General features: G+C 37.6%; 7 protein-coding genes across 11 annotated transcripts in view; all 7 read left to right on the top strand.

Annotated features, from left to right (window-relative positions):
* Positions 1-1,014: 1,014 nt before the first annotated feature.
* The window catches only part of LOC108106474 (potassium channel subfamily T member 2), a 93,737-nt gene continuing 70,589 nt past the window's right edge, over positions 1,015-24,162 (top strand). For 3 of the 5 annotated variants that reach the window (XM_017213552.2, XM_017213549.2, XM_017213551.2), the window contains exon 1: positions 1,015-1,368. In XM_017213552.2, the coding sequence (XP_017069041.1) occupies positions 1,289-1,368 (80 nt within the window). In that variant the 5' untranslated portion in view covers positions 1,015-1,288. Of the gene's footprint in view, positions 1,369-20,076; positions 20,145-24,162 lie in introns of those variants that run through there. The other 2 variants (XM_017213550.2, XM_017213547.2) reach the window with 2 other exon arrangements.
* On the top strand, positions 2,274-2,798 carry LOC108106212. The gene is made up of 2 exons (XM_017213136.2): positions 2,274-2,291; positions 2,346-2,798. Exons 1-2 carry the CDS (start codon positions 2,274-2,276, stop codon positions 2,796-2,798), a joined length of 471 nt encoding a protein of 156 aa, XP_017068625.2.
* LOC108106213 lies at positions 2,962-3,567 on the top strand. The gene is made up of 2 exons (XM_017213137.1): positions 2,962-3,036; positions 3,091-3,567. Exons 1-2 carry the CDS (start codon positions 2,962-2,964, stop codon positions 3,565-3,567), a joined length of 552 nt encoding a protein of 183 aa, XP_017068626.1.
* On the top strand, positions 3,868-4,603 carry LOC108106214. The gene is made up of 2 exons (XM_017213139.1): positions 3,868-3,939; positions 4,001-4,603. The coding sequence occupies exons 1-2, from the start codon at positions 3,868-3,870 to the stop codon at positions 4,472-4,474; spliced, it is 546 nt and encodes a 181-aa protein (XP_017068628.1). The 3' UTR covers positions 4,475-4,603.
* On the top strand, positions 4,625-5,239 carry LOC108106478. The gene is given in 1 exon segment (XM_017213556.1): positions 4,625-5,239. A coding segment is annotated over 1 exon segment (615 nt).
* LOC108106215 lies at positions 5,675-6,169 on the top strand (the record flags this gene model as incomplete). Its single annotated transcript, XM_017213140.1, has 1 exon — positions 5,675-6,169. A coding segment is annotated over one exon (495 nt), but the record flags the coding sequence as incomplete, so codon positions are not given.
* On the top strand, positions 6,519-7,026 carry LOC108106479. The gene has a single exon (XM_017213557.1). It carries the CDS (start codon positions 6,556-6,558, stop codon positions 7,024-7,026), a length of 471 nt encoding a protein of 156 aa, XP_017069046.1. The 5' UTR covers positions 6,519-6,555.

Here is a 24,162-nt window from a genome sequence, read left to right as displayed (position 1 = left end):
ATTCGGCTTTCTGAAGCATTCAGCATCTCTCTATCTATATATATATATATAGACTATATACTACTATATAGTAGAGTTTAGCTATGGGCTAGCTTTGTACCTTTCTCACTCATGTGTCTAACTGTCTGTTTGCTTATCTGTTTGTTTGTTTGTTCGTCCTTGGCGCTTGTTTGCGCGTGTTGTTTGAATTGAATTTGTTGCCCTTTGACGTGAATTGGATTGCTGACAGCTGGGATTTATGGGCCAAGCTGGAAAGGTTTTCAAAATGGCAAATCAATGCGGTCAAATCGCAAATGTGCAATAGAAATTACTTGCTATTTTTAAGTAGTAATGAAGAAGGGTTTCTTTTCGATTATTTTGGATGGCTTGGTAATCAAATTGTTGTTGGTTTAAGGTGTTGGTACAAATTACTTTAAAAGGATAAGATACAGTGAAATAGTTTAGTGTGCCTAAAAGTATGCTTTGAAAAATATGAATTAATTTTCCTTTGAGCTTTTAGCCTCCCAATTTAAGCACTTTTATAGATTGCTTTAAACCTTTTAATATACCTCTGACACGAATATAAATAGATATAATATTCAAGTAAAGGCACTTGTATTGTACTTTCCTTTATTGATTTTCATGTATTTCCATTTTCTGTGCATATTTCCAGTGTCATGTCCAAACTGAGATCGATACACCTGCACGCACCTGTCGCGCGACTGTTGTAATGCTAATAAATTCTCGGGTGCCATTGGTTTAATTAAAGAACCGTCAGAGCCGGACTCGCGCGGAGGGTCCTCAACGAGCCTGAAGTGGTGGACCAAGGACGGTAGGGCAAAGGTAAAGGGGGCATTGTTCGACCAGAAGGACACTCGCCAATCTGTGGACGCGCCTACGTTCGCCGCGGCCCAATCGGGCCACTGGCGGCTATCTGCTGACGGGCACAAGTGCGCCGCGTGACGATGAGTTCGTCGCAGGACGACGGAATCTCCAGGATCAGGGCAAGGATAAGGAGCAGCAGCAGCAGCAGCAGCAGCTGGGACGGCGGGGTTACGCAGCTGCCGATGAGTGTTTAATTAATGTGACGGACTTTAGTGATATTCATTTAAGTGACGGTGCTGGCGAGGCAGTGACCAAGACCATCACCGAGTTGAGAGTGCCGACTATAACGACCACAAACATCAGTAACAGCCACAGCAATAGCAACACGAACAACACTAGCAACAGCAACAGCAACAGCAGCAACATCAACAGCAACAGCAGCAACATCAACGGCAACAACAACAACAACAACAACAACAGCAACATGTCGCGCCTTATACAACCAAGATATCGCTTTCGGGATCTACTATTGGGCGATTTCTCATTCAACGATGACGGCGAAAGGTAAGTGAATTTTTGTCCATTACTTTGACATTGCGCATACGCCCCATTGGCCATTGCAGGAGTTACTATGCCAGCCAAAAATAGATTCCTAATTACACTCACCAACTGCAATTGGCAAAATGATTTTCTCCATGCTTAACTGGCGATCGATTAATCGATTTTCCCTACTCGATTGGATGGGGATAACGTGGATGTCCTGTCTTGTGAATTATTTACGTGAAGGTTTAAGCTCATTGCACTAATCGAAGTTCAAGAAAAAAAGGACAAGCGGTTGACACTTAAACAGGGGACAGGGGAATACTTGAAAAGGTCGAATAATTAACAGGGGAATGCTAGGAATAAAGATTTTTAATTACTTTCAGGAGTATATATATGTCATAAAATGGTAAATTCAATTTTAAAAATTGAAAGAAAAACAGTTCTAGTTTCATGAATAACACAATCACTGGCAGCGCTGTCACTTTTTTAACCTGTGTAGTTCCCCCTTCATGCAATTGTTTTACCAAAAAAAAATCGAGTATCTCACATGAGAACCTGTCTAAAAAGGAGAACCCCTAAAACCAATCAATATCCGCAGCTCTTGCCATTCTGTTTGAGTGCCAATTCAGTGCCACGAAAATTACAAAAATCCGAAAGTGGATTCACCGCAAAAGGAGTGGTTGCGAATAATTTGATTTAGCTTTTGTTTGATTTAATCCGTTAAAACAAAAAGCGAAAAACCATATCGCTATTTTACATACTCAGTGCTTTAATGAAATGATTGCGCTAATTGTTATGGGTTTTTAAACATTTATTTTTGTCAAACTGCGTTCCCCCAAAAACTAAGTTAATTTAGTTTTATTTCAATGATTGACCAGAGCATAGCTACTATATTTTTTGTGGGTCTTTGCCTGATTCCATTCGGAATGAATGCAAAAGAAAAGGTGGGTGCTATATTGGAAACCTTTAAAAAGTGAAAATTAAACATTTTTTTCAAGGAACACAAAGCAAAGGCCGTGTATTTAGGCATTGAACTATCCTACAACAAAACATATGTGGAATATTTCGGAATAGCTCCTGAAGATACGCATTTGCTAATGATTAACTCAACGAAAGTGGTGAAAAGTGTGTTCTTGGAGAGTCGCATTAGCAATATGGAAACCAATAGGACCATATATAATGTGAAAAACATAGCAATTTGTAGTTTCCTCAACAATCGATTGATGTCCAAATTGTATTCGGCGATTTATGATCAGTTTGTGGGCAATTCCAGTATCTTCAAGTGTCCAATTCAGCCTGGTGTATATTACCTGAGAAACGATGTGAGGGAACTTGATGTGCCTATGTTTCATCCACCTGGCAAGTTCAGTTTGACTGTACGAATCAAGGAATTAAAGGACGGACCTGTAGTTTTGCAAATTTTCTGGAAATATCGAGTTTTGCGTATATAAGTTATTGGAATTTAAATATACCAACAAATAAATTTTCCATTTCGGAACTAATATCAAACACGTTCCCCATTAATTCAGCTTTTAAATGTCACAATTATTAAACCATTAATGGGCTGAAGATCAAACTATGGTGGAAAATGCTTTTTGTTTGCTTAGTCTAAAAATGGTTTTCCACTTTGATGGATGTTTGTGGGCCATCCTGTGGATGGTGGCATTGGTTTCTGCAGCCAATCAGGAGGTAGTTATATGATATAATAACCAAAAGTATTTAACTTACTTGCATAACCCACAGCAGCCACCGGTTTTCAGGCGTGGAGGTTCTAATTTCATCATGGAATCCCTAGTTACCACTTGTGATAACAATTTTGTGGATTATTTTCGTAAAGTTCCGAATACAGTGGATATCTACACCTTCCGAGTGGTTAAGCTGGCTTCCAGATTTACCATCGATATAGCTGTAAGAGTCCTGAAAACCAAGAGAGTGATGTACAGGGTGAATAACCTAGATGGCTGTGAATTCCTAATGAATCCTCTGATGAATCGAGTTTTTGGATCTGTTTACAAAAGGCTAATCGTGAATGGGACTTTCTTTAGCTGTCCGATTAAGCCGGGTGTGTATTATCTAAGGAACGAGGGATCTGTGGCCATGTTGCCTAGTTTTCATCCACCTGGAAGATATCAAATCACCATGAGAGTAAGGATGCATGAGAGTCGTGCTCCCTTTGTGATGGAGATGCTGTGGATTTATAATGTTGTTCGTATTAAGTAAAGTTTGTTAATTAGTGTCAATTTTCTATAAAGAAGATAAATATTCTTGGCTTGACTTCTAATATAAAAAGTGTCTGTTTCATTATGATCCTAAATTTTGACCTTTTTCTCTCCTTTAAATTATTCTAAAACTTCATAAACAGACATTTAACCTGAAATCTAAATCACTGTGTCATCATGTATTTTTCCGATTCCTTTATTAAGTAATCTTCCACATGAATGATTGGGTTTGTGGTCAATTAATAGCTCATCAGTCGAAAGGTGGTCGGGAAAATGAAAACATTTAGCCAGTACTGGCTAAATGGCTTACAGCAGTGGTCTGGTTATCTCTCTTTGCCTGTTTTGCATACTGTCTGCCCTAGCAAAACGAGAGGTATGCAATGTTTTTATATACTAGCTAAATTTAAATTACATTGCTAAAGAAATTCCCACAGCTAAATGTTGTTAGAAAAGGCAATACAGAGTTCATCCTTGATTCCATAGAGACAAGAAGTGATCATGAGTTTGTGGAGTACTTTGAAAAGGTGCCAGACTCCAAGGTTCTTTACACTTACCGAGTGGTTAAGTTGACTTCTGCCTTTACTATTAATATTGTGATTAAAGCGCTAAAATCCCTGAGAATCATGTACAAAGTGGAGAACCTTAAGGGCTGCGAGTTTCTTAACAATCCCTGGATATACAAATTGTTTGGCGAAGCCTACAAGAATCTGGTGGTAAATGGCAGTTACCTTAAGTGCCCCATCAAGCCGAAGATTTACTTTCTAAAAGCCATGGGTGTTATGTACATGATTCCAAGAGTCAATCTACCTGGAAGATTTCAGCTGACAATGCATTTGAAAACACCAGAAAGTAGAAAGCCCTTCGTTATGGAAATGGTTTTAAAGTATACCATTGTGCGTATAAAATGAAGAGTTATTTGTTTATATTTGAGTTATTTAATGACATAATAAGTTATTTTTAAAGTAAATGTTTGTAAATGATAAAACGTTTAGTCAATTAAAAGCTCATCGGTTGAGTTTTGGTTTTGGAAATGAAGTCATAAAGTCATTTGTGATTCCATGGCTTTCAGTGATGGTTCTCTTTTTTACCTCTGGCTGTTTATTATTTTGCCTGCAACAGCTAAAGAGAAGGTAATTGAAGTTTTAAGCTAACTAAACTATTTATTTTAAATAAAATTTATAATAAATTTTATCTCACAGCCTATGGTCTTCCATAAGGGCAACATAGAGTTTATCCTAGATTCCCTGGAAACAAATTGCGATCACGATTATGTGGAGTATTTTCATAAGGTGCCCAACTCAAAGTTGTTATACACTTTTCGAGTGGTTAAATTAGCACCTGCTTTCACCATTGATATCATAGTTAAAGTGCTGAAAACACAGAGAATATTTTATAAGATGGAAAACATTCAGGGCTGCGACTTCCTTAACAATCCTCTACTTTTCAAGGCCTTTGACAAAATCTACCAGCAGCTGGTGGTCAATGGCAGCTACTTCAAGTGTCCCATCAAGCCGAAAGTGTATTACCTTAAAAACGAGGGCACAGTGTCATTGTTTCCCGGCATTCATCCACCTGGACGCTTTCAGCTAACGACAAGGATTAAAATGGCAGAAAGTCGACAGCCATTTGTGATGGAAATGTTGTGGAAATATAGAATTGTTCGTATTAAATAAAGTGATTTGGGTTTAGTGGACTATTTAAACAGTGTCTTAAATGCCATTCAGTTTGCTAATTGAAATGACAAAGAGAGAAGTTCATATGATGTTTAAACTGTCAGGCAAACTCTTTCATAAATTTACTTACTTAATGCCTTTGCTTTACAGTCCAAAAAGTTAACGTTTAATTTCCTTAAATTTCAAGCCTGTAAAATGTATAAATGTTTTTGAGTAAATGCTATTAAGTAATTTTCCACCTGAATGATTGGGTTTGTGGTCAATTAATAGCTCATCAGTCGAATTGTGGTTGAAAAAATGTAACCATTTGGTCAGTTGTGGCTTCATGGCGTTCAGTGGCTGTTCTTTTTATACTTTCTGGCTGTTCTGCTTACTCTTTGCAGTGGCAAAAGAAGAGGTTTTTACCATTTCCATATTAAAAAGTAATTTTTAATTAAATATTTACTTTTTCCCCAGCCAGTTGTTTTTCGAAAGGGAAACATAAATATTATTTTTGAATCCCTGGCAACTGATTGCGATCACGAATATGTGGATTACTTTTATAAGGTTCCCAATTCGAGCTATCTTTATACCTTTCGGGTGGTAAAGCAAGTCTCTGTCTTTACGATTGATGTCATCATCAAAATGGTAAAATCGAAAACCATTTTCTATAAGGCAGAAAACATAAAGGGCTGTGATTTTCTCAACAATCCTTTGCTCTTCAAGTTATTCGGTGAAAGTTACAAGCATTTGGTGGTCAATGGAAGTTTCTTCAAGTGTCCCATACAGCCGAAGGTTTACTATTTGAAATATGAGGCTGCGAAGACAGTCGTTCCCCGTATTCATCCGCCTGGTCACTTTCAGGTTTCAATGAGGGTTAAAGTGGCAGAAAGTTCGCATCCTTATGTTATGGAAATGTTGTGGAAATATAAGATTCGTCATATCAAATAAAGAAATGCAAAATTTTTAATGTATTTAAATTGTTTATTTGCTTTTTGGAATTTCAGGTGTTAGTAAGTGAGGCATATCTCTGCGTTTTTAACTGCCAAAAGCATTAATTTCCTTTTAGTTTTTTGTTCAACTTTACTGTCTTAATTACTGTATCAGGTAATCTCTCATCAATGACTGTATTTAAGGTCAATTAATAGCCCATCATTTGATTTGCGAAAGAGAAAAATAAAACCATTTGGTCAGTTTTGGCTTAATGGCTTTCCGCGCTTGTTGTCTGTTTCCCTGTTGGCTGTTTTGCATACTTGCTGTAGCAGCTAAAGATGAGGTATAGAGGAGTAAATAACCTTAAAAACATAAACTAAGTACTTGAATTCACTTCACAGCCAATGATTTTCCATAAGGGCAACATTGAGTTCATCCTAGAGTCCCTGGAAACAAGCTGCGACCATGATTATGTGGAGTATTTCCGCAAGGTGCCCAACTCAAAGTTGCTCTATACTTTTCGAGTGGTTAAGTTGGCATCTGCTTTCACCATCGATATCAATGTGAAAGTGATTAAAACCCAGAGGGTTTTCTACAAGATGGAAAACATTAAGGGCTGTGAGTTTCTTAATAACCCACTGTTGTTCAAAATGTTTGGCGAGGTCTACAATCACCTGGTGGTCAATGGCAGCTACTTTAAGTGCCCCATTAAGCCGAAGGTTTACTATCTGAAGAATGAGGGTACGGTGTCTATAATTCCAAGTATTCATCCACCTGGACGCTTTCAGCTGTCGATGCGTGTGAAAATGGCGGAAAGTCGTCGGCCGTTCGTTATGGAAATGTTGTGGAAGTATAAAATTGTGCGCATCAAATAAAGACATTTGCATTTCGGGGTTGGTGTGCAAATTGCTAAAGTTGCTCATACGCCGTGTAGTTAGCAGTCATTACTTCATAAGTTCCGGCTATGACGGAAGTTGCTCCAACGACGTGTAGTTCGCACACGTTGCTCATACGCAACGTGGTTGGCACTCACTCCCAAAGGAGCCATAAGGTGCGAGATGTGTGTTTGTGTGTGTGTGTTTTTCCGCTTCGGCACTCACAAAATCATAATTCGCTGGCAATGCCTTCTTTGCATTTAATGTAGCGTAAACATTTTAATTTTTTATAAGCCCAACCAGCCATCGAGCCCAACTACCATTGCCAATTTTGCTTTTGGCTTGGGCTCTCTTCCCTGCTCAGCTGACTGCGACGTGCGCAAGTGGCCGTGGCTGTTGCCTTTATAATGCCACGTAGTGGGCCCAAAACCACTTGGCCCCTGGCTCAGGGCCCAGTCAGCCGGCGGGGGCTGCTGTTCACTGTGTCACGGATGCCTGCACGTCCTGGTTGGCCAGGATTCCCTACCTGAAATCGGTTATAAACGGTTTAGCAAGCTCCAGCGGTTGTTGGATTGTTCCCCAATGCTCCGGAGGTTATTATGTATATGCGATGGTGATCCTGTGAGCTCATCCCTAAGAGCTTTTGGCAAAAAGGTTTGCCATGTGTGTACTTTTATTTACTGGTTTTAGACACGTCTCGATGACGGATTCAATTTTAGATTTTTATTAACTTTTTGAGAACTCTTGTCCTTTACTCACTATATAGTTAGGGCATTCCATTGTTGTTAACTTCTTTTAGGCCATACTAAATTCTTAATGTCCCCTTAAAGAATTTCGTTTTAGGTCTTGGCTTAAAGGCTTTCTCGCACTGTGTACGAGGATACCTTTTCGGGGAAAACCCTTTTTTTTATGTGAAATATTTAATAAGTACGCGGAAATTAGGCTTTTGTTTTGTTGAACGTTGACGACAGCATTGCGAGATCATGATTTATGGGTCCTTAAATGCAACACTTTTATGGCCTAATCCCTCCTTCAAGCCAGGGTCCGGAGTACGGACCCAAGAATATTTAATTGCCCCGCCAAATGGCTGTGGAATTCGTGATTTTAATGGCCACACGTTCGAGGCGAGCAAGTTGGCAATTTGTTGGTTCTCGTTAACAGATGAAATTGTCCGCATTCTGGGGGACAAATATAACATTTCCGACCTGTCGCTAATAAAGGTCAAAGTTCAGGCCATTTGAGCTTATCCTCTACAATCCACCTTGGCTTCATTAGCAAACCAAAATTTCTTGGCTATAACTTGAACTTGAAATGTTTTGGAAAATCCTTACACAATTTTTCACTGCGTAACATGAGAGGAAAATGTTCAATTAAGCCAACTGCGGCTTTGTTTACCTTTTCTGCCAAAGCAAAAAAAAAAAAAAGGGTTTTCCGCCCAAAAGACTTTCTCATTATATCTAAGTGGGGAAATGCCCAAAACAAGACCAAGAAAAGCCCACAACAAGTTTAAGATAAAAAGTAGGGAAAAGGAAAATTAAGGGTAGAAGAATTTTCCTTTTTTTTTCCAGCTGCGTAATGGCAAATAACTTGTTTTTCGCACGTTTAACACAATTTTTCAGCAAGAAAGAAAGAACCTGTGCACCTGATAGTTGGGCCCCTGACTTGACTTAGCTTTTCCGCAACTAAAGTGCAGCTTTGGCCTTCATGAAAATACTTCAGCGTATCCATTAGTGCTGATTATGCTGCTTACCAAAAGGGGGTATATATACATTCTTACACTCTTGAATATATATCGTATATCACAATGGACGGCAGTACTCATAGTGACGAAGTGTGAGGTAATACAGGGTGGCCCATGTATTGTTTGCATTTTCAACTATCAATAATTTTGACTTTGCTATTTCGAATGTCATTGTCTATGTATCAGATATGTAGTAGATGGTTCGCGGTTTACGAAATGGTTAAGTTTATGATCGAAGAAAATTGTAATTTGAGTAGTGACGAAAGTTATTTTAAAAAAAAAACAAAAAATGTAACCACAAACTAGCTTTCTTTACACTTTTTTATTTACCTAATTGGATATGAAATCTTTTCAATGTTAAAGGTGCATTCGTCACTACTTTTCACATCCTTCAGTGTTAGTTTTTGTTTGATATATACCGGGATATATACCCAAGAAAAGTCTGCTGGCCTGTTTGTGAAATACAATTTCTGACATTTTCCATTTACATTCGTACATCTTTCGGACACATTCCTTACGTGAGCCGACCCACTTGTGTGGTTTACCATAATAACTTATGTAAATCGCTTCCTTCTCAGAGCGTTTTTCCATTTTCCACTAACATTCAACTGCAGTGCTGCCTGCAAATTATTATTATTCTACATGGTACTTAGTGATAAACAAGGGAATGTGGTTTTGGTTTCATTAGAGGAACTATTTTCCATGTTTAAAGTTTATCATTGCAAAGAACATTTTAGAATGCATGTTAATATTGCTATTTAGACCAATTTTAGCTGCATTCAAATGCTTTTTAATATTACCAAAAATGTGTTTTATTTTATCTTTCATATAAATACAGGATAAAGTCTAGTCCTAACACCTAGCACCCTACAATCTTCGTTCATATTTTGCGGCTCCCCCTTTATGACAAGTTGGACAGGTGCTGGTTTCCCTTCACATATCCTCCTCTGCATAACCCAAACCGACCCGACGTTAATCCTCGACTAGCTCCTGTTGGTGATGGCTGAGGAGAAGGTCGTTCAGAAGCCGGCTGGCTGCCTTAATCCATACGACTATAATTATAATAGCATTGTGTATAACGCACCCACAGGCTGTTGCCATTGCGCGCTCAATAATGGATATGTCTGGGACTGCAGGAACATGCCGCAGCCGAGGGTCCTTCGAGGTTCTCCTGACGTATTAATGTTTGCAAAATGATGTGCATTATGCATTAGGTTCTATATTTAGGCCCCTTGCTGTTCCGCTATTAAGACTAGGGGAGATTGTTTTCACCTGAAGGATAGTAAAGTGATTTAGTCCATTGAATAAATATTCAATTTTGCTTAGTGATTTCCGGCTGGAAAGTTTACAGCTTAGATAGCGGATTATCATTTAACATTTAAATAGTTTAAAGTTACAGGAAATTAAAGTGCTATCCCTTAGGCAATCTTTTAAGCTGTTCATTTTACTTTAAGTAGATTTTTCCGCCATAAAATTAGTTTTATAAATACAATTTTAGCTTACAAAGCGGCTATTCTGAATGCTACCGTTGCTATTCTCCAACTTTAGCAACGTCATTGACTATTTTTACACTTGGCAACAATAAAAAGCCGAGAAAACTAAGCGAAAGAAAGGCCGCATTTCAGGTGAGCTGAACCGGCATGAACCCTAACATTTTTGCAACGGGCCGAAGGGCAAAAGAGCAATATAAACAGCGTTTGTGTTCATCAATGAATGAACAGACTCGTAAATAAATAATTATGTGTTCCACAACTATGGCCCAGGATCGATGGAGGTCAGCCATGGCAACAAAAAAAAAACCAAAGTTGAACAATTGCGATGGACGCCAAAGTGCAGCCGTTTTATTACCACTTTTGTCCCGTGAAAGCAAAGACCTCCAGCGAATGTGTGAATGTTTGGATGGGTTTTGGAGGGGGCGCTGGGGGGGTATGGTGCTGATTCAAGGAGTTCTACCTACCCAAAGGAAAAGTTCCAAAATCAATCAACGTGCGAAAAAGGCAATTTGTGGCTACCAGTGAAAGGCAAAGCATCAGAAGCCACTGAACGGGGCTCTGCTTGAGTTTAAAGAGTTTGTTTTATGAAGGAAGAAGACTTAAATACTCTTAAAAAATATTTATAAAAATTATTTACAAAGGATATATGTTTTTTTAATAATTATTATAAATATATAAGATGTTTGATATTTTATTTAATTATTTTAAATATTTTTAAGAGCTTTTAAAGGAGAGGAATATTGATTTTAAGTTTTTTAATGATTTTAAAGTAGATAATGAGTTGGCATTCGAGTTTAGATAATTTATCATTATTAATTAATGTAAAAAATGTATTTATTTTTAAGGATTTTAAAATATATTCTAAAAAATATTTAATATTATTTTTAAGTCTTCCAAAAAACATTTTGTTATCTAAACTTACTAACTTATTTATTATCAAACTCAAAACCAAAACTTACTTTTTAAAGTGTTGCCAAAATCTCCATGGCCCTGACGTCATTGAGGGTATGGTCATGCCAGAAAATTCTATTATAAGTAAAGTTTCCTTGCTGCTTCCTGTGCGATGTATCAGTGTGTTTGTGTGTGTGTATAAAGGTGTTTGTGTCTGGCCCTTGACTGTGTGTGTGTGGGTGTTTTTTTTGTGTGTTGACAACTTTTTTTTTTTGTATACCGGCAAATGTGGCGTAAAACATGAGCACCGCTTGACTTTTTGGGATTTGTCCAGGACCTCATCCAGTTTTCCTTTCTTTTTTTTTTGGCCCGCTTTTCTTTTCCTGGGAAAATAAATATTTTAGCTCGCCTGTTGGTCAATGATGCATTTAATAGCGTTCGCTTGGCCAGATTCTGGCTTTTTTGGATTTCCACGCTGTTTACCTGTGACAACGAACAATAAAGAATTTTTCAATTTCCTGCCAAAATAAGTCATTGTGTGGGTGGAATATATATGTATATTCAATCTCAGGCAGGACCTCAGCTAATGTTTAAATTTAATTAGCAAAAAGTACATGCATGACTGCGACTGATGACAGACTGACGACAACTCACGACGTTTTCTTTTTTTTTGGCAATCACGTGGGCTAAAGTAAAACCCAGAATAAAAAACCAGGAATAAGTTATGCAGACCAGGAGAGATCCACAAAAGCGGATATCCTTTTGGGATGGAATCGTATTGAAACGGGGACCGAATCGAGTCTAGCCAAGTGGAAGTGAAGGATACTGCCGACCGGCTGACTGAATCCTACGGACTGATTGTCGGATTGAATCAGGACTCGGGCCAGCAGACAGGACAATCCTGAAGGCCTTAAACCGATTTCAGCTGCCTCCAATTTATGCAAATTTTAAAGGGATTTCGCAGCTAACTCTGCCATTTTGCAGGCAATTGGCCTGACAGGCTGCGGAAAACAATAGGATGCCAGCGAATCGGAAAAATGTTTATTATATACAACGCACCTGATGCGTTATTAATTTTCTCAATTTTCTGGATTTTCTGGATTGCCAACAATAAAATGTATAAAAAGTTAAATGTTTTGTTTTCTTTAAAGGAATGTGAGTTTTTAGGGAAAATATTTTTGATTTTGTTTATTTTTGTTTATCTCTAAAAATGGAAATGTGATGTGGTTTTATTTTTGTGATTTTGGTTAACCAAAGATAATCCCATTGCAAATCTACATTATTTATTCTGCCCACCAGAAACTTTATTGATTTTCTAAATTCGCTTTTAATTTGGAGGGGAAATAAAATGAGAGTTAGTTTATTGCTTTTAATTTTTGGTTTAAACCAATTTTCTGGTTTTCATTATTTATTAACAAAGGGGATTTGTATGTTTCTATTGGCTAGGCAGTTAGGCTTTGGATTGCTGGTTTCAATTGTGCTTTAGGATTAGATGAAAGTCCAAAGAATAAAATCAATTTTTGTTAATTTAATTTAAGTTTTTAGTAGTTGAATTTTCTGTTAAGCTGTCAGAATGCCCAGCCATTAGGATGTCATAAGCAGTTCATCAAGAAGCAGAAGGAAAGGCAGGAAAACAGCCTTTTGCCTTTGAAGGGTCATTAAGACATAAGCTAATTAAGACTAATTAAGAACTAGCTAAGAGCTGATTTAAATAATAATTTAGAATGAGTTAGTTTAGGGAAAGATTTTCGTTTTAAACCTCGAAGTGATCTTTAAATCAAATCATTCCTTGGTAAAAGAACATTCTTTGTTAGCCCTCTAAAAGCCATGTTGGAAAATCAGGCTCTAATTACTTGGCCAAACAAAAGCGAAAAGCGAATGTTCTGTTCGCAGCTCATTTGCGGCAAATTGAAGGCATCGTTGTCTGGCCTCCAAACCTCAAAGAGTTTCAATTGTCTTCGAGTTCCTTCCACTTCGGCAATTAAAATTAAATGAAACGTTTTGGGTTTCGAAGGGAAAGCAAACCGAGAAAGCAATTGCATTTGCTATGATTTGGTGATAATGAGTGTGGGAAATTAAAGGAAATTTAACTTGATTTGTATAAATTAAATTGAACAAAAAGTTGGGTAAAGAGAGGAAATGTTAGTTATTCCTTAGAAGGTTAGACAAAAACCTAGCTAAAAGGGAAGAGAAGTTCATTTCAGGCCTCTGTATTACCATAGACTTAAATATTTTCCTTTTAATTACTTAGTTTTCCTAACCAAAAGTAAGTTTATGGCTCTTTTTTTTTGCATTTCCTCACATGAATATATATTTTCCCTCAATGGGGGGCAATAAAAGTGCTACCAAAATAGCCATGGAAAGTGAAAGCAAACATTTGGTCAGCCAGGAAAAGTGTTGGACAAAATCGACGGCGAAGGTGAAAGCAGAGGAAAAAAAAGCAGTAAAGTAAATAAAGAAGAGTTTTCCTTCGTTTTCCTTGATATATGTTCGTTGTTCTTGTTGGTGTTGTTGTTGTTGTTGTTGTTGTACACTTGTGACAAAGTGCACTGCGGAACAACGGGTTTATTTACACTCTGACCCTACTCCCTCTCGCTCTTGCTCTCACTCTCCCTCCCAAGGGAGGCGGCGTTGACAGTGGGCGTAGCTGATGGTACACAGCGAGAAAAAAAGAAGAAACATGGTGATTTCAACTCGACGTCTGTCCTTTACTTTCAGGTCAATACAGACAACACAGGTAAACGAACGTCTAGGACAGCCTTTGGTCCATTGCTCCTTGGCTGACCTCTTGACTGCCCCTTACCATATCAGTTTTCTTTTAGCTTTCATTCATTTTCCAATCTGCCACCCCCCACTCTTCTGCAATTTCCTAATGGACCACCGTTTTAAGTTTCAACAACAAGACACAAAAATGCATTGTCAGTCGAACAGTCAGTGCGAAACCCAAAACATTTCCAAATGGAAACAAGAGCAGTCCAAGGACCTCTAACTTCTCTTTTCTTCGGAAGGTTGACATTTGAAAAAGCCACGCCCCCCACTGGAAGGTATCCCCCGAGATGCCTGACCATGGCATATCCATGGCTGACTCATACATCAATTACTGTCCAACCAAATGGCGTTCAATTAGCCCTCAAGCGGGCCTGCCACTTGCTCCCCCAAAGCCAAGCAAGGATCTCAGGGCCCCTGCGTTGAGTCTTATTCAAAATTCAACAAGGCAGGCTATGGTAGAGGTACAGTGAAGACACGAAATGGGTTGCAGCTAGAAAGATTCTCTCTCTTAAAGTCTCTAGAAGAAAGATCAAGCTTTTTCTGACATAACTTCAAGGCATACACCTTTAAGCTTTCTACTTAATAATTAAAACCTATGGCTTGTTCATCACCAATTCCAGATCACGTAAGCCTATCCTTCAATAAATATAATATTGTTCACTGTAACTGCCTTTTGCTGTAACTTGGTGTGTCTTTTAACCAACTTCCAGGCACGTTTCGTTCTTGCATAATTGAACAAGCTGAGCTGGCTGGGGGTATCCTTCTTCTTGCCATTTCCTAACTTTGCGATTCCTTTTTATTTTGGTTTCAGTTTCAGTTTGGCCTTAACTGGCCAGGATTCACAGATCACGAAGTCTGGGCGTGTGGGAATGTGGTTGGCGGCGCTGTTTTTTTTCGGATTTGCAGGAAGCTTGAGTTAATTGATCTGACAAGAAATGCGCCATGTTTGGAGGGGGCAGGCCTGGACTGAATTCAAACTAAATTCGATATGTCAATCAAAAATAAAATTTGTTACCAAAAATACGTCCCAAAAGTCGGCAGAGACACACACATAAGTGAAAACAAATATTGACAGTCACAGCGGGCAAACAACAAAAATTTTCAGCTGACGTTTTCCTTTTTTTGTTTTTTTTTTTTGATAGCAATTGTCGCGACTCGCGGAAAAACTGCCATGGCTTGTCAAAAAAAAGAGAGAGAGAAAGAGAGAGAGAGAGGAAAAACTGAGTATAATAAAAAAGGAAAATACGTGAAATGTTACATAATTTATGCCAGCAGTTCCTCTTATATTTTTTTTCATATTTTTTTTTATCCTTAGTATCAGTATTTTCAGTGGCTGGCAGTGCCTCTCGCACGACTCGCATAAATATGCAATTTAGTTTAGGCATTTGAATATTTCCTTCTACTTCCTTGCCGACGCGCCGCACTGCCTTTCAATCTTTTGATGAGCCCGTCGAGTTGGCAGCAGCTGCGTTTCTCGCATTTTCCAGCGATTTTCCAACGATATTTCCACGTCCTGCGATTCATTGGCAAAGCCGACACTAATGAAAAAAGCCAAATCATGTCGAGTGCCGCAGCGCAATGTTCGAAGCGATTTCGAGAAATAATTCAGACTTCCGCTTGCTAGTTGGGTTTTACTTTTGAAGGTAGTTTTAAGCTTAAAATCAAATATTTATTTTAATAGTTTATAAGGTTATAAGTGGTAGGGCAATGTTCTGAATTTTTGGGAAACGAAAGTGGATAGAAGATTATGAGGCTAACCTTTTGTTAGTACAGAAAATGAGTTTTAGCATATCATAGCTTGATATCTCCTTTGTCCATCTATTTATACATTTTTTTCGTCTGATTAATATGGGCTTTTTATCTGCAATCAAATTAGTAAAATTGTTTTACACCTTCCTTTGTCTAACCTTTAACAAATTACTGTTTTCATTAATCAGTTTCAGAAATAATAATAGAATTTCCCAGCTTTGGGGCTGCGTGATTAGGGGCATGCCATATTAATTACCAGAAAAATAAATAATAAAAATAGGATACGTAGCCCCTATCATGATTTCCATGTAATTCTTAAAGCCTCTTATTTAAGTCTTGAACAAATTTCATTAAATTCTCCAAGCACTTACTACTTTCCATGAACTGAAAAGGATTTAAGAGAAAAACTTACAACTTTTGCTTAGAAACTTTCTGGCCATAAATTATTCGCTTTGTATTGGTTCTCGCTTTTGACTAATTTTTTATTTACACCAAACTTTGCGTGCTAATAAATAAGTAAATACAAATACACTCCTCTCAAAATGCTGCCTACTCTTAAAGTTTTTCTTTTTCGAAAAGCAAAAAGCAAAAATATATGCGTGTTAGGCTTCCCCTTGAAAATCGTGTCAGATCTGAATACGAATATGTATCTGCTAATATATACATATATAGCAATTTGCATGTTTGTGAAATTTAAATAGACAGTAGAAAGCAGAAAGAGAAAGTTACAGGCACAACCTGACATCTGAATGAAATGCAATCTCAGCCTGAAGTCCCCAGAGGTGGAGAAAGCCTTTCTATTGCAATTCATCTTTGCAGCCTGTCTAAAGTTTCTCATTTCGTATATGACTCTTAGGGGGCTATAAATATCACAAACATTTTTTTGTTGACATTTATATAGATTTTTTAGACATATATTTTTTATATTTCTTTATGGCACAGCGTGCCAATTTATTTATATTAATGTCCCAAGTGATTTCGGTTGCCCATATCAACAGGGTCATATCTGAGCTCCAGAGCTGAGTGTGGGAGAGACTTTGGCCTTAGATATGATCTGTTTGTGGGTTTTTGCTTTGGGTTTTCCTTTTCAATTTTAATAAAGTGATTTGTAAAGTAAGACAAATGGTAAGTGGTGGGTAATAGATTGAATTTGTTTATGAGAATGTTTTGTGAAGGAAAAGTACTTTGCTTACATTCGAGCTGCTGGAAAGTAAATAATTTGAAAAGATTCTTTAAAACATGTTAAGATATTCTTTATACCTCCTAAAATCTCTTATAAAGGGTATCAATGTAGTCCTTAGAATACAGCTGCCTGTCAAGAATGTTTTGCTATGTTTTTTACATTCCTTTGGCTCCTTTTTGGCCTGTTCCTGAGCGATGTCTTGTCTGAGCCAGCCATCTCCATTCCATTTGCTTTGTATTTGTACAGAAAACTGTTGAAATATTTTTGCATCATTGCCTGGCTGGCTATCTTTCCGGTCAGCTTTCTTTCTCATCTCCTCTAAAAGAATTTTTCTGTTCTTTTTCCCAATGGCTTGTGACTGACAGTCAAGGGAACCGCAAACTAAATGATAGGCTTCTACTTATTTTCCTTTTTATATTTTAGTTACGAACATCTTGCATTGCCAAAGAATGTGGCATGTAAATTCGTTTTGACATTTTAATTACGCTGGCACCAAAGAGCGAGGGCGAAGTGTGAGGCCTATGTAGGGACATAAGTGCGTACGTGCTAACTTGGCTGACACATTAATGCATTCCGGCAAGATTAAGCAATCAGAGAGCTCTTGAACTCTGGCATAATTGGAGCAACCTGACAGGCGGGCGAGCTGCCATCGTTGTAGGTGCCATGAGTTGGCTAAAGCACTCAATTTGGGCCATCAGAGCTAGTGGCCTGGTTCAGTTTTCCTCTTCTCCCTCAACTTGACTCTAATTTAGCGACGAGCGCAAGTTACCCACCAAAGTTCCTTTTCGTTTCGTATCTTAACATTCTAATTTACTTTTATATTATGTTGTGTTGATTGCATTTTGCCAGGCTCTGCGGATCCATTACAGGATGTGCGTTTTCCCTCCAACTCCTCTGGCATATCTTCGTTTTTGCCCTTATCACACAATGATTTTTGCTGCCAACGACAAATTGCCGGAAATTGACAACAAATTTCCATCGCACACAGGCATACTCATATGGTGGCGGAGTGGAGGCAACCCATAAGATGTCCATTTACTAATTCTTGGGTCTAGTGTTTGTTGAGGTTTCTTCTTCTCTTGGCCTGCTCCTTGGCATATCAATGGGCTGGGCTGCAAATATTGACCGGAATGTGTAATCGAGTCAGGCAAAGAGGGACAACTTTGAACTTTGTCAAACCCTTTGAAAGGTTTTTACAGCCCCTAAAAGCATATAATGCCAACTATTTTAGATATGAATTGGGTTAAATTCAATTTAGTTCAAAGGGGTTAAGTTGATGTTCTACAATGACCCCTAAAGCAATTGAAAAATTTGCATAATTTGCAAGTTTTGATTAAAGGCGTTAAGGTTTAAATATGAATTTTTGGGAAATTAGCTTCTTTCTTAAAGATTTTTTGGTTAATTAAGATTTAGAGACTTAGACTTAGAGATGTAGACTAAGGTAACAGAACTTCTTCTTATTATAATAAATCTTAACCCATTTCAAAGCATATATCACAGAATCAAAAACTAGCAAACCCTTCTTAAGCCCTAATAGGGCTTGCCTATAGTTTAAACTACCATATCCCTTTCACCCGCTTTAAAGCTGGCTTATATTGAATATTTAAGCAGATTCTAATGCATTTTCAATAGTTAACTGGCTGCAGCTGAAGTTTTGGGGATTTGCATATAGAATGAAGGATTCCAGCAGAAGCGCCCACATCCATTCACTCAACCGCTGTCAGTTGCACTTTTGTTTTAGTCCATAGACCTTGGTCTATACATGTGTATGAACATATATCTATATATTAGTAGGATGGGCGGCATAGAATTCGGGTTCATCAATCACTTATGGAAATCAATACGTTTTCCATTATTCTCGGTACCAAAGTGCGGGGGCCAAACCTATTGTTATTTGATGTTTTTGAATTCCCAAATGAATTGATGACAGGCTCGGTGGTTTCTCTTCACCTTAATATTAGCCTTTCCTTTCTTTTTAGTATGATTGGAAGTGTTTAAATATCTCAATTTTCTATGCTTACTTAACCACTATATGTGGTTAGATGAAACGTGATCGAAATATAAAAATAGTGTAAAACACCGCGGGGGATTTCCACGAATATTGAATGGAAATCACTAACAGTTCCTAACTCAACAGACTTTGTACAGCGCAGGTTTCTGGGGTTCCCAACTTTTCCCATAGATGGTGCTTTATCGTTTTGTCTCTCATTTGTGTAGACTTTTGCTTTGCCTTTTTCATCTGACGTCATAAGGCCGTAACTGACGTCACAGAAAAGCTTCAATGTTTACACGCAACGCAATGGAATGGAATGGCTATATCCGTGTTCCATTTCCGCATGTCTCTTTGGCGCCAAATTTCTTGTTGGCCATTCTGTTTTGTTGCTGTCCTTCTACTGGGTTACGGGACCACAAGCCAGTAACTCTCTTTCAGCCGGAGAGCAGTGCTCTTACGGTTCTTTTTTTTTTGTTATATAACACGTGTTTTGGCCAGGCGTTAGGGCCTCAGAAGGCAATGGCACTGATAAAAATCAAGGATTATGTTAAGATATATTTAGTATTTAATTTAAATTAATATAAATAAGTTATCTACGTAAAATAATAAACTTTAGAACTTTAAAATGATCTCTAATCTTCTGTTTTTTTATTTTAAAATTAATTTTAAACAAATTTTATTTAATTATTTATGTTCTTAGGCTTATTTTGGTGGTCATTCCATTAATGAGGGACCTTTTTATACGATTTCAGTTTAGTTTCTAGTTGTATTAATGCCTTAACCTTCCTTTTATTTGTGTTAATGATAAGAAACTTAAAAATCGAATAACACTATTATAATATATTGCTGAACTAAGAAAATAACCTCCAATTAATCAGTCCAATAATCACCAAACCAGAAACTTTACAAGAATATTCCATCTAAACCATTTGATTTACTTAACAACGTCAATATTTATTATGCAAATTCCACCAGTTGACAACTCTAGTTAACTGCGTCCAGCATTCACGACTGTTTAAGAGCGACAGACATGTGAAAGAGCAGTGATGAAGAGCATGAACTCGAAGGACCAAGAAGAAACCAATGCACGCACACACACAGAGGAACACTCGGTGGGCTCGGTACTGCTCCTGGTGGTGCGTGACTTTGGACGCCTGCTGGCGGAGCCAGTTACAAAAAGATTGGTAGCAGTGCCTCAGTTCGTTTGTGCTGCCAGTTGGATGCAGAACGCTTCGACGACCGAACGATATAGTAGATATAATGTAGATATATCCCTAGAATCAAGCTGAATATAGGCGGGTATGGTGTGTGCTGTGCGACTGTGTCACCTTCGCGAATTAATCAAAGTGTATTTGAACGGCATTAACATGCTTGCGGTTGTGCTGGTTGAGCCAGTCCATCAAGGCCACCGCCCACGTGTCAGCCGGATTTGTTGTGTTAATTAGCGAAAAAATGTCAGGCCAACAAAAAAAAATGAAGATAAAAAAAAATAATATATATATATAAAGTAAAACAACGACAAGTTATTGTGTGTCCTTGGGCTCAAGGGAAAGTAATGATAATGTATGAGTACATGGTGAAATAAAAAGCGAAATTAATTTTGAGAAAAACTGTCGAAAAAATGTGCAAAATACTGAACGAGAAGTTGGAGAATTCCTTTGAGTGCGTGCCTGAAAAACGAGAACTTTGTAGCACACTTTTGTGCGCAGCGTTTGAAGAAACTTCACGTTCGAAATCGATCCGCCCCGTTGTCCCTTGGCCTTTTCTTTTTGGTTTCTCCTCTGTTTTTAACGTGTCCAACGCCCAGCGAACTATTTTGAAGTGAACATTTTTATTTTTACATGAAAAACTATGCTGTCTTGTTTGCTTATGTGAAAGGCCCCTGCAGGTATTTGGCCGTTGTTTGTTGCTGCCTTGGATTCGCCTTGACACATTTCGTTTTTGGCCATTGCAAATTGCTTCATACTAACGGCACATGGGATGCTGCAGTTTATTTTGCTTATCTGTTTTTTTTTTTACCCAACAATATTTCTTGCCACGCCCACGCCCGTCATACCAACACAACCAGAGATTGTTGTCAGTTCGTGGCTGAAATTTTCAATTAGGTTTTATGACACATTTCGTCGCACGCTGCCATCGATGCAGTTACTTCTCCACGCCCGCCCTCACACCCATTTTGTTGAAATTGGCCAAGCAGCACAAATTTGCATACCAATTAAGTTTATTATATATTTACTTTAAGTTTCATTAAGCCAGTCGGCGATGCGAGGCCCCAATTTTGTGGTTTGTTTTTTTGGTAAAATGGCAAAACCTGAAAACAAAGTTTAATTAGGTTGCCAAAGGTCAGGGGAGTAATAGAAGTATTTAGAAACTTTTTTAATTTAACTTGCTGGGTTTAAAAACTAAACAAACTAATAAAATTAAACAATAAATAATTCTTCCTTTTAAAAATAATACTAAATATAAACTGATGACTTTTTACTTTTTCAATATTTTACAAAATTAAGAAGAAATTAAACTTATTTTACTTTGATTTATTTAAAATAAAACGTAAATAAAGGCAATGTTGGATTGTAAATTTTTGTGATAAATATAAATTATCAAAGCATAGGGTTACCATTTAAATAAAGTTTAGTTTCCCAACCGAAAGTTCGATTAAGAAAACAATTTAATAAGATTTATTCACTGATTTACGGAGCCTTCAAGCTCAGGTTTCTATTTATTTTCCTTTGAATTCATCCTGGCCTAATAATATAATCAAATTAAAATATAATACATTTTCAAACTTATTTATGTGGCTGACAATAAAATCAGCTTCGGCCATAAATTATCCAGAATTTTCGTTTGGCGAATAAAATAAGGCAAAAGTGTAACCAAATCGAAAAGCCACAAAACCTAAAATAATAATGAACATAAAAATAACATAAAAAATAACGCAAACACATATTGGCTTTACCCAAGAAAGAGGAGGCTATAAAAGTGAGGGTCGTAAAGGCAAGCCGTACACATGGCGTATGAGTTATATTTTGCATTTAATTTCTTAACTCATTTTCCTGAGGCTGCAGCGGCCATAATCAAAAGAACAGAAAGATGTGAGAGGGGTTGAAAGAGGATACTCAGTTCAGTGACTGGGTAAGCTGGGCCAAAATACCTTAAAAAGCTAAAAGTGAAAGCTTAACAAAATTGAGAAAAACCACAGGAAAAAAAAAAACGGCCAACAAGGAGAAAGGGAATGCGGCACAAACTTTTGTGGCTACGTGGCTGGGACTTTTGGTTAACCTCCCAGGGGGCGTGGCACGACGGAAACGGGATGTAACAGGCTAGGCTAATCCCTGTCTAACGCCCCAGTGTAAGGGGTGTGGAGAAAGGTCTTTGGCAAAAGGCTGGCAAAAGGTCGAGTTAATCTACGGTTATGCCACACTGCAAATTGTGCCGCCCCAGAAGGAGAAAACAAAAGGCCGGATAGGTTGAAATATCTTTGGGATAGAACTTTTGCATAGTTATTGTATGAAATATATATGTATATAGCTGTGCAAATCAGCCATTGCCCTGCATTCCAAATGAATAACTTTGCTAGGCCATAGCCAAAGTATTAGTTTTCCTTTCTACCTATATTTTAACCAGTTTCTAGGTTTTTCTTCTTTTGGGATTAATTAAAGTTGGTCGGCGGCCACTTGTTATCCTGATGATAATTTTCCTTTGGCCTTCAAACATTTAGATTGATGGTTTTTTCATTCACTTGGCACTTTGTCAATTCCTCAGTGGATGACATTGTCAGGCTCCCCACTCGTCGTATAATTGACTAATGAGCCAAAGTTCAGGGTTCAGTAGATGTTTTTGTGGCATTAGATGACATTTTGGCATTGCCGGACATTAAGCCATGTAATGAAAACTTGTGCTTTGTGCTTGTTTTTTGGTAAAACAAACATCGGCGATAAGCTTGCTAATTTTATTGGCCATTTAAAGTGTCAGTTTTGCAAAAATGTCAGAAGGGATATGGAAGCTTATGTTAATTTGAAATTATGTTTTGGTTTGCATTTTTTAGACTTTTATTTAATATTCATAATGGCTTTAATCAGGCTTACATAAACAGGAATCAAGTCTTTTGAATTCAAATTTAAATTTCTATATTTCCGATTCAGAAATTTAGCTTTTCCTCTTCTCTTTTATTTAACCTAATCCAGCTCACATATTTAAATGCCTTTTCTTGGTTTAACTTATTATTCCGAAGGCAAAGCTTGTCCCAAACAAGAAAACATATAATCCAATCTGTTTCTGGGAAAACATTTCAACTTTTGCCTTAACTTCTGCCCAAAGCATTTGCGGTTGACATTTGTTGTGGCCGCCCCGCAAAAAATCTTAATGCTTATTTTTATCTGATAAGTGATGACGGTTGCGGAAGACAAAAAATTGCTTGAGTGGCCAGACTGACTCGATTTCTGGTTGTTTGTTTGAGCTAAATGTATTACACAGACAACTTATCACGCTGTATTAACTCATACTATATGTTTAGATATATATATAAATATCCACAATCTGGACACACGCCCACTCGGCAGGGGACATCGTTTGTTTGTACATTATTTGTCCGTTAGATTGTGGAGATATATTTTCTCGGCGACTCCACACTACACATTTTTCACATTTTGTTTTTGTGTGCGGCTGGCAGTTAAGTGATTTTGGCAGCCATTTCAACTTCCCGTTTTCCCTTAACATACCTATTATGCAAGAATTTTCTTAGAAAAATTGGATTCTACTTTAAGATTAAAGAAATTGAATTATCTATGAGCTTGAATGTCAGTTTTGGTTAGCAACTTGAGTATACAAATGCTCATCCAGTTGTGAAAGTTCATTCACAACTTTCTCCTTATGCTGGCCAGAAAGTTTTCCCTTGAATATGCCATATCAATATGCGAATGGTTGCCTCAAAAACCCGTTAAGTCTTTGCTAAAGAATATCTTTTCCAATCGAAGAACAAACTTGTTTGACTTGCTAATTTTAAGCATTTTTTTTTTTTAAGACAGGTGTGAAAACAGCTAGAATGTGTGTGGGGTTGCTGGCTAACTTTTCCACTCATATCGAGATGCAAACAGAGAAGACGGCAAGACAAAGTCGAAATAAAAATTCAATTTCCACGACCACAAAAAGTTTAAACTTTTCTCTGCAGCCACAAATCAATTTTCAACTTGGCCGAGGAAAACGCCAAAAAAAAAAAGGAAAATGGAAAAAAAAAGAAAAAAAAAAGCTGGTCTATGGATGTGAGCCAAAAAATTAGGGAAAAGTGTAGAGATAGAAAGCAAAATAAATTGCAATCTAA

This window comes from Drosophila eugracilis, unplaced genomic scaffold, assembly GCF_018153835.1.
Source record: "Drosophila eugracilis isolate 14026-0451.02 unplaced genomic scaffold, ASM1815383v1 contig_1765, whole genome shotgun sequence".
NCBI lineage: Eukaryota > Metazoa > Arthropoda > Insecta > Diptera > Drosophilidae > Drosophila > Drosophila eugracilis.
Note: the sequence above shows the minus strand (reverse complement) of the source record. Positions and strands in the feature narration are given on the sequence as shown.